The 10879-nt window shown below is 35.0% G+C and overlaps 1 protein-coding gene across 1 annotated transcript; it reads right to left on the reverse strand.

Annotated features, from left to right (window-relative positions):
- Positions 1–273: 273 nt before the first annotated feature.
- LOC110712126 (ABC transporter A family member 2-like) lies at positions 274–7575 on the reverse strand. Its single transcript, XM_021890556.1, has 16 exons — positions 6411–7575; positions 4730–4961; positions 4461–4630; positions 4165–4350; positions 3892–3987; positions 3602–3802; positions 3267–3426; positions 2897–3123; positions 2429–2546; positions 2263–2339; positions 2062–2151; positions 1752–1895; positions 1363–1668; positions 1206–1286; positions 918–1097; positions 274–801 (listed from the first exon to the last, which is right to left on the reverse strand). The coding sequence occupies exons 1-16, from the start codon at positions 6777–6779 to the stop codon at positions 532–534; spliced, it is 2907 nt and encodes a 968-aa protein (XP_021746248.1). The 5' UTR covers positions 6780–7575; the 3' UTR covers positions 274–531.
- Between the last annotated feature and the right edge of the window lie 3304 nt (positions 7576–10879).

Raw genomic sequence — 10879 nt, forward strand, 5'->3', positions numbered from 1 at the left:
GTGGGACTCAAGTCCCATACCTTGCAATGGACAGTCCTATAACAGGCTACTCCGTACTCCTCGGTGAAAAATCAGAAACAAGGCTACATCGTGTAGAAGCTTTTGGTTGCTAAAGAAGTTAAGGAGTTATTATGCAAAATCACAATGTGTAGCTAAAGTGGTGCATAGGTATAAGATCATAGGAGATGATCAATCCGCAAGCAACTAGGCATGACCGTCGCTATGCATCTAACAGGTTAAAAAGGCTAAATCATAAAGCAAAACTCAACACCAGCAGCAAACCTCTTACTTCGGCTTCCAGAAAACCAAACTTTTATGTCAGTACAAGCTACTGTATTGGAGACCATATGTACAATGTATTACAATCCAATAATCCAGTTGGGGGGTAGTTTAAGCGAACACAAACATATTATAAGGTCAAAATTTGTTAATCTACATTCTCATATACAAAAGTGTGTATGTGTAAAAAGAATGCATACTTAGCTTAATCACATAGTATATTATGTAAGCACCACAATATATGCGACTATTTTATCTTTGGAATATTGTTTCAGGAATCTGATCAGGATCAATAACATGACCATGTATTTTCCCCCTTCGACCCAAGACACCCTGGCGAGATGTAGTGGGCGGTGCTGTCGGTAGCTGTATATTTGAAGGTACGGGGACTTCGCGAGAGTGGCCTGATATGCACAAAGCACCATAATCGTCTTGTTCCCAGTACACTTCTACCATCATACCTCTGGGATTTTCTGCAGATTCTGTTCCTGGTATCCCCACATATCGAGCCCCAACAGGTATCTGTAATATATTAAGTGAAAAGGTAAATAAGATTAGAGGCCAGATTAGCAAAGCCTCTTTTACTTCATATTAGTAGATTTCCATGTGAATTAGGCACAACTTTTTTATGGACATACCTCAACTGAAGTCTCGGATGTTGTCAGGTTTAAGGTGACCAATTTTCCCTCAGCAGCAGCACTTTCCATCTCTGCTTGTCTGGCAATATTTAGGAAAACTTCTTCCAGACTAGTAAGAGCAAGCTGGATATCAGCTATTTGGAATTCTGCCTCTCTTTCTTGTAGTTCTTCGAAAAACATCTGGTTAAATGAATATATCATAGGGACATTAGCACAAAACAATTGCTGCAGCAACATTAGAAGAAGAAAGGAACTTGGTGACTGAAAAAAAAAACAGAGGAATTTTACCGTCAATTGCTCCTCTTTTTTATGAGGTATTACAAAAGTCAGGAAGGATTTGCTCTCTTCTTTAGGCACTACACCCAGGTGCTGCAACAAAACATGTAGAAATTTAGACACTAATAAGATCAACCATTGACAAAGAACTTTTGGATCTGTAACATACATCTTTAAAAAACCGCTTGACAGCCTCCTGGGAGTGATTCATATCAGTTGAATCTCCTTCGATAGGGGTTCCATTAAGGTTCCCAACAAAGCTCACATTGGCTATGAAACCAGTTCCAAAGCGTGACTTCAATCTGATAGAAGTTCCAATGCATCGAAGTCTTCCTTTGGCCATAATTCCAATGCGGTCACCCAGTATGTCAGCTTCTTCCATGGAGTGTGTAGTTAAAATAATGGCTCGCCCTCGTTTTGCATTTTCTATTATGTCCCACACATGCCTCCTGCTAATAGGATCCATACCAGTTGTCTGCAGTTTAAAAAAGAACTTATTTATAGCTTATGTTTCATTCAAATATATGAATAACAAATTCTGATGAATTGCATACATACAGGTTCATCCAGAATAATTAATTTAGGATCACCAATGAGAGCAATTGCGACACTTAGACGGCGTTTCATTCCTCCACTGTAACTTGAAGCCCTCATTTTTGCAGCATTAGTTAGCCTCACTTCTGCCAATGAATCCTGGACAACCTGGATATCATAATTAAGTTGAAATTCTTATGAGTGAGTGACAACATTACCCTACTAAAGACTGAGGAATCCATCTTGGATAATTATCATTGTCAATAGTTAGAATTTCATATCTAAAGGCACAAGAAATAGAGGCAATGAAGTCAGGGTGGTTAGGCAAACATACCGTCAAAATTGTAGCACTAGGCAGACCTTTTATATTTGCAAAGAGGTTGAGGTGCTCTTGACCAGTCAATTCATCCCAAAGAATATCAAACTAGAATGCAAAAAAGAGAGCGTTCAGTTGCTTAACTAGAGCTTAATAGATTTTAGCTGTCATCCTGTTTGACTACTCGAATTGTTAAATCATACAGTATCAAAAGACTACCTGTGGACACACGCCTATTATTCTGCGAATATTAGACATGCCAACAGAGCTTCGGATAGAATTTCCATGGATCAATGCTGTGGATCAACAATAATTGTGAGATTAACGTAATCATGAAAAACAGAAATTTAAACCAGAAAGGACAGATTCTCAAACAAACTGTTACCATCTCCACTGGTCACTGGTGAAATTCCAGTCAAGCAATTGATAGCAGTAGTTTTACCAGCTCCATTGGGGCCCAAAAGACAAAATAGCTGATCCTTAGCAAGATTCACCCATAATCCCTGGAGAAATCGACAAATAAGGCATTCTTTACATAAATTTAAACAGCTAAATATCTTTATCAGCAGCAACTTGACAATTCATGGCCTATTCACAAAATGACACTATGTAATTTGAACAAAATTATATTACTGTAAGGTTTTCAGACTAAGTAGCACAATGGAAAAAGTTAAGATTAATAGAAATTTCAGCTCAAATTTCCTAGTTCTTTTTGGGACACATTTCCCTATTTTAAGCAGGCAAACCTTAATGGGAACAATTAATATAGCATAGCTTTGTTTTGTCTTCTGTCCATTCTGATGTAGCATACTGCATTAGTTTTGTCTAACAAAGGAACTGCAAGATTGTTTACCCTGAGAGCATGGTAAGGAGGAGTCCTTTTGCATTTACAGCATCCAAGACTTGTTGATCCGGGATAAACCTTTGCAAGGCCACGTATTTGGACTGCAACATTTGAATCAACAACACCTTCGTTTGCTTGCTGTTTAACATTGTTCTCCTCTTGAAGAACATCCTCATCATCAGGAGTTACATGCTCAAGCTGTGAGGAAGAACTAAAGCAGGTACAGATGCCACCCTCTGATGCATCCATGTTAAGTGCAGTTAGTTTATTGAAAAAAGCTACTAGTGTGATATTTTTTTTTTTTTTTAGGAAACTAGTATGATATATTAAATTAAGAGAACTGGAGAAAAAAGTAAAAGGAAAGGACATGACTTGCTACCTTGTGCCTTGCTTCCACCTTTGCCTGTCCAATATCCAGGATACAAGAAATAGAACACTGATTTCCTTACTCCATAGGGGTTCGGAATAATATTGTCAAAGTAAAGAGCCAAAACAAACCACATAACAAACGTCCCCGACAGCCATATGAAGATATCATTCTGTCACGAGATGGCAGTACATACTTAATGGTTAGCAGTCTTAGCACTAAAATGTCAATAGAGACTAAGCGAATATTTGAAAATGACAGAAGCCAAAAGCATAAGAATCACATTGAAGGGATATGAAAAGGAGAAAAATTTAATAGACTTTATAAATATGTAGGATACAACTTACCATTGTTAAAATACATTCATCATCATTAGGCGAACATTTTGTCCTTCCCTTCCAGCTCATTCCAGGGTCTTGAGGTGTACTAGTTGCATCTGTGAGCATCTGAATACCCTCGGCTAGCAAATTCGGAGGGTAGAAGGACCATAAGACTCTGTATGTTTGAGAGAACATTTTACTGTATGGGAATCCAAATGCTGTCACAATCTGCACAATATGAAATAACATCAGTAAACAGTCTATTGGTTTCCCTGACTTTAAACCAAAAACTCTGAAAGGAAATTAGAGAAACTAGCCTGGGTGATTAAGCCAATAATAAAGTTGTAAAATCCTATGTTTGTAGCTGAAGATGACCGGCTAATGAAGGCTGATAGCGCAAATGCAAAGACAGTCTGACATATGTATAGCAAAGAGCAGATAAGAGGTCAGTGGATGAAAACAAAAAAAGTAGTATTACAAATTACGAAATATAATGATGCAGTAGAGTTTATGAACAATAAATAATATATAATCCTGTATTAACTGTGAATTCAAAACTGGTCAATCAACAAAAGAAACAGGGAGCTTACCATGTTTAATTGGAAAAGAAAGAACACAAGGAATAAGATCGCAAAATTGTTGTGCAAGAAAAAATCAAACTGAAACATCATCCCAAATAGTACGATGAAAACTGATGAAACAACAACAAGAAGTCCCTCCCAAGCTAGCCATGACAGCCAGTAGGCAGTATCATACAGACCCATCATACTCATCACCTGAAAAGGCACAAATTGTATTAGACATGGAATCTTCAGTGTACTGCAGAAATGTTCCTATAAAAATCTGTTTCATGTAAACTGTTCTCCAGAAAATAAAGGGAAATAACCTCTCTAAGTTTTAATTCTTTCTCCATCACCAGGGAACTCAATTGGAATACAAAGCCAAACATGGCAACTGCAAGGAAAAAGACTGGACCGATAGTGGCAATGATGGAGAAGGGGTCATCTGGAGGATGAGCAAATTCTTTCAAGCCTACTGTCCAGCTAAAGTTTGGATCTGACCAAGCAAAAAAATCCAGGAAAAAGGCAGCATTGGTTAAACATAACAAAAATCTGAAAAGAGATAAGATCAAGAGTACCAGAAAGTAGAGGATACCTCCAATAAGAAACCTTGCTATCTCTCGTTCTGCAGCAATCTGAAGTGGAACCTGAAATTTGAAGGTAGGATCTTCATACCTCCCTCTTTTTTGTACTTGTGTAGAATTAGTTTGAACACCATAGCTTATTATGGTCGCATTTTGTTCTACAAAATGCAGTGCTCCTGGACAATGCATTGGGTTGCTAAGAAGCCATGCGTCAACCTCAGCTTCCGTTGCAAAGGACTTAACCTGCATAAGCAAGCGCGAATATAAGAATTTATCATTGAGCATGAATGAGAAAGTTTTTGATTTGCAAGTTTCATTTCTCTCTTCAGCTGTCCCTTTCCACTTCACAATGTAAATTTTAGACTGCAGCATCCATGTTTAATAGGAAATATGTCATAATGCCAATAAATTATACTAGTACTATCTTGAACTTTAGCTTAAGGTCTCAGATAATTTAACCAGAAGTAATCATGATGTAAAAGCAGCTGAATTCATAAGACGTAAAACAAAGCGAGCTCAATGTGTCATTTCTTATTTTAAACAGCCACAGCAATGTCTCTACCAACTTACAACAAAAGAAAAAATCCCTTCTCCCTAATCATTTTCCACCTTTGGAATTCTTGATTAGAAACTGTCAGTTGTGAATAGAGGCGGCTTTAGAATCAGGTTCCAATCCGGTCAAATTGGTCTAGAAAATGCTAGTTAACCAATTCTTAGTGCAGTCATATTGAGGGCTTATTGTCGATTAACTTATTATGATAAACCGATTAATTTTATTTAGCTCGAGTCAAGTAATTTCGAGTGCAATTTAGATTTGGGTATGAACATTCTAATCATAGAGAATAGTAGTCACTACCCCTTCTCCCAACCTCTTTCAAAGAAAAGTCCAAATACAAAAAAGTCAATTAAAAAAGAGGTAAAACTAAATGTTTTCTAAGAAAAATGTGTACAGGTAAGACATCGAAACTAAGTATCTAACACACCCTAGACCCAACATCTTAACAAACTTTAGCTCAACTCGTAAGACTAGCAAAGAATAGTCACTCTACTTGTAAGATTTGCTAAAAACTAATACACATCGTCACACATGTAAATAACCAATATACGAAGTACTTTTTAAATCGTTATTTAATTGAAATTTTTTTCCCTCCATTTTACTCCGTATATGTAAATAAAAGTAACTAAGGTTAACAAGAGTCAAGAGACCTCCTAACACCTCATTTCTTAAGTTACATTCACTAAATTCGCCCACAAAGGAAATATATCAACTATTATCTATTTATCATTGTATATCATTTACCATCATTGAAAATGGAAACAAAATCAATAAAATAAAAATTTATAAGATTCAAATAACCTGTACATAGCTCAAAGGACTAAAACTATTACGGGGTATGTTAGATATGATAAGATTTGAGTTTTACTCACAATTACTTAACAGAGTAACATAAGTAAATGTTTATACGCCAAAAACTTATGCATAACCTTAAATATTTTTAGTCACGAGCAAAGGTAAACGTAAGTTCATATTTGAATTTTTTTACTCTATATGCACAATGTAAAATGTATTGTAATACGGAGTAAGTCATATTTTTACCAAATCTCACCCTTCTACCAATTCAATAATCGGGTAAATTACACTATCAATGTAACTATTAATTCCGAAAAGAAAAAAAAAAAAATACCCTGTACCTTAGGAGGTGGAATAGGACGGCCAGGATTATTAGCCATAATTCTGGAAACAATACGCTTGACATTAGGATTTGAGGCACCGCTATAAACGAAGTCATAACAAGGGAGTTTGATGAAGAACTTGTCTTCACAAGGCGGAATCGCGGGCGAAACAAGCGGCTTTGGATCGAGAAGATTCTGGAAATTAGTGGTGTTCTTGAACTGGGCATCGAATGCTTTTTGAATACAGAACATCAAGAAGATGAAGATTAATGAAGAAAATAGTTGGAGAATTGTTGCCCATTTATGACGCCATGAAAGCAATGCGTTTTTACAGAATAATGATTTCAATTGTTGTAATAATAATGGAATCCCCTTTTGTAATTCCATTATTATTACTCCCTAATAGTAAAACGGGTCGTGTTCGTGTTTTGTTTTTGAGGATTTGGATTGGTGTAATTAGCAATGATATGGAATCCCTTGTAATTTTCGTTGACACTGTTCTATATTGGTTTTGTGAGTTAACAGAAATTTGATATTGGATTGGTTGGAATTTGGTTGGGATTTTGAATAAGTTTGGCTTTTAAAAAAAATATATAAAAAAAAAAAAAAAAATACAGATTCGGATTGACCTTTTGACTTTTGGAAGGATGCCATAGAAATTTCATAGGAAGGGAGTTGCGTGTTTCCCTTTGTTTTGTGGAGGCGCGTTGGAATGGCTATTTTTAAGGTTGCGATTTTATTTATTTATTTTTTTATTTACATGGGAAAGGTTGTGAACTTGTGCAAATGTAAGTGTAATTTAACAACTAACACCGTTTATAATAATCGCAATTTTTTTCTTTTTCATCCGTTTTTTAATAATTGCAACACATTCTTATTGAAAAGGATCCACATTTATTTTATTATTTCTAACAAACCCACTTACATTATTAATTTTTTTTTAATTATTTATCTCTCCTACCAACAATTAGAGCTGATCAAAGCTGACCCGTCTGACCCAGTCCGATTTTTTTTTTGTTTTTTTGGACGGGTTTGGGAATGCATTTTTATGCTATTTTAGTTCATTTTTTTGCCCGTAAATGGTCTGAAAAGCCCATACGGCCCGACGAGTAACGGGCAGATTTTTAGCTCCAGCTTAGCCCGCCCATTGATCAAGTCTACTAACAATTAAATATATCCCCACTAACTACACTTTATACTAACAAAAAATCTTCTTTTTGTCCCCACCCTATAAAATTCCTTAAACTTTGTGCCCACCCTACTGTTGCGATTATTATGAAACGAAGAGAATATATTTTATTAACCGATAATCGGCCACTTGTGGGACTGACTCCCGATCAGGAAGTACCGGCAGCTACTCGACCTTTTACCCGCCCATTGCCTAACTTCAAATCCTGCTCCCTCTCCCGGTCGCTCTTTTCTCTAATCAAAGCTATCGCATTATTTGCCCAATTTTTTTGGTAGGTACCGCCACGCGGCTTAATTCCGATCACTTCCGGTAAAACAGACTACTTGAAATTCAACAGACCCTCTGTTTTCTTCTTTTTTTTCCTTCGAAATAATGGATATGAATGGATTTTTTTCATAAATTCTTAACCTTTAAGGGCGAGAAGTCAGAATTCTATTGGAGACTTCACTGCCCCGGGAAGATGTGTCAGCCCGGTCGATCTGCCCAGGTCGCCTTGGCGAGCTTTATTTAAGAGAGACTGGGGAGTAAAAATACTTCTGTTTCCGTTCTTGGTTTGCTCTTCGCCTCTCACTCTTTTTCGGATTTTCCGCGGCACAACAGTTCTTCCATACCAACTTAGCTGCCCGGCGCTACTATTGGCATATTAACCGATACGCCAAATGAAATCCTTTTTCTTCTTGTAAAAAACAAAGTATATACAGGTGATTTTCAGTTGTGCATGTTGAGAATAAAAAATCAATAGGTGTAAAAAATAGATGAATGACAATGTGTAATTATTGTAGGAATATAAAATTGAAACGATATATAGGGGTTTGCCAAGATAAAATGTAGAATTGAACGAAGTATAACAAAATTAAGATGTCAATAAGCCAATACACTCATGAACTAGCTCGGTCAATGTTTATTCATTAGTATATAAACGAGTTTGAACAAAAACATCAATTCGATGGTTTCCCAAGAATGTTGGTTAATTGAGCCGAATGGCTCATGAATCGACCAGTTCCGAGTAGATTCTTTCAAGCTTGTCAAGTAAATGAATCAAGCTCGAACAACTATGTGTTTGTCGACTCGTTTAGGGCATGTTATATTTACCCTATTTTCACTTATGTATTTTATATCTAATAAGTTCAATAACTGTACAAACATAAGTTCTCGGTAGGGTTATCCAAGTTCAAGTACTATATATTAAAATTAGTTTTAATAAGGTCCAATAGATTTAGATTATTAGTTCATATAAAATCAGGTGAATAAAAGCCTCTTGAACAAACAACTACCAAAAGGGTTGGCTTAACCTCTCAAGTGGTAATAACTAATAAGCAGCTTGATACCATTTAAGCTAAGGGAGGTCGATCTCGGTTCAAGCTCCACCGTTGTATGTAGAAACTCTTGTTGGGAGACTCACCCACCATAAACCAAGTGTATAACACGGGTCGAATCCGAAATGTACGTAGTTAGAGCTAAGCTCTGATAAAGCAGATGGGCTTTTTAAATTATATAAAAAATAAAAGTGTTGAACAAAAAAGGATAACTTACTTTCAAATTAACCAAACATGCATGTTTATATGAACACCTCCTATTTCCCCCTCTAGTTTAGCTTACACGACTATACCGCTATACCACCAAACATGGAAAGATATGCGCAACTTGAACCCTTCTAACGAGGTGGACATTAATATTAGTATTACCCTCATAACACTTTGAAGATTATCATTAAAGCAGCCTATGCAACTTTGCATTGTTTGGAGCTTGAACTTGAGTTAGTTAGCTAATGGAATTTCTTCTAATTAAGACTCAAAAAAGTGAATAACTTTCTTTCTATTCTAGGTCCATTTGCTAAAGTCTTGATGTTGCCAATCAAATTATTTTCTTATATCTCATGGAAGGAACATTCATTTTAAGTTTGTTGCAAAATCTTGTGATACGGTATGCAAGCAAAAGACCATTGAAGTATATAAATTTAACAAATTTTTAATATTTATTTCGAAAACTAGTCAAAAGACCTTATGATCATCACTATTTATTTGTACAATAGAACTTTAGAAGTTTTTAATTTTTTTTTTTTAATTTTTTTTAATTTTTTTATTTTTTTATTTTTCTTTGACAACAAGAACTTTAGAAGTCAAGCTAATGAAGAAAATGAAATTTCGGACTATGCTCATTATATATATCATAATCATATAACTTTGAGTATGTAAATTTTGAATTATTTGAACAACTTTATGATTACACGTTAACATGCCACATTGCATACAACAAAATTGAGAGTGAGATTCTCCAACCCTTGAATATTCTCACACATGCTTCTGTCATAAATGAGGCTGAAAAAGTACATTTTTAATTAAATAAAGAAAGAACATCTTTAATTAAATTAAGGAAGAAGTGAATTAGTATTTGTTGTTTTCTCAAATTAGAACACATTTCAGAAAATAAATTAATTAGTAGTACGCGGAATTATTAAGTTGTGGAATAGCACTATTCTTCTTGTTCTCGTAAAGTCTTATGTAGTATATAATAATATTGAATTTTGGTCTAAGTCAAACTAAGATCTCAATTTGATAAAATACTAGTTGGTAGTACAAAGTTCCTCTCAAAAAAAGTTGGAACTATAATTTTAAATTAATAATTAAGGCTTGTGCTTAGATGTGCTCATAAGCAAAGTTCATGTCATTACGCAATGACTTACGTCGTTGCATAGTCGTGTCACTAAAATACGAAGTATATGTTTAATTAGATATTCATCGATTCGATCTAGTGAAATTTTATATGCTACAACAATGCAACTTGTGTGTTGATGAAGGAATATAGTGTATCCTCAAAGATTCAATGATTTTATACAAATGGTGAAATGGCTAAATCGTGATTATGTAAGGGTAAACTAGACATTTAGACAAATACTCAACTTTGAATTGAAAATCATTCAATGCATGAAATAAATCAATGATTTCAAACCATACGTCATGATACACCATCATGTACATTGATATCTCTCTTTAAAGATTCAAATGATATTTGGTTTAGTGGTAAATATAAATAATTATATATCATAACTTTAAGTTTTGGGATCAATCCCTATTATGTGCACTTGATCTAAAGTGGTGATTCTTAATCCTCAAATAACGTTGTTTGCTAATCCGATTTGAGTTGGTTTGTGTAAATTTCTATATAATTAATTTAACACCTTTTTTTAGAGATGATTTATTCGTTTTAAAGTTGTTAACATGTTTTAACTTCATGGTCAATGATCAAGGAAGTGTAATAATCATTCTAGCGTCATACTTAAATAAGTGATTTTGACTTC

The sequence above is a fragment of the Chenopodium quinoa genome, unplaced genomic scaffold (assembly GCF_001683475.1).
Source record: "Chenopodium quinoa cultivar QQ74 unplaced genomic scaffold, ASM168347v1, whole genome shotgun sequence".
In the NCBI taxonomy this organism is placed as follows: domain Eukaryota; kingdom Viridiplantae; phylum Streptophyta; class Magnoliopsida; order Caryophyllales; family Amaranthaceae; genus Chenopodium; species Chenopodium quinoa.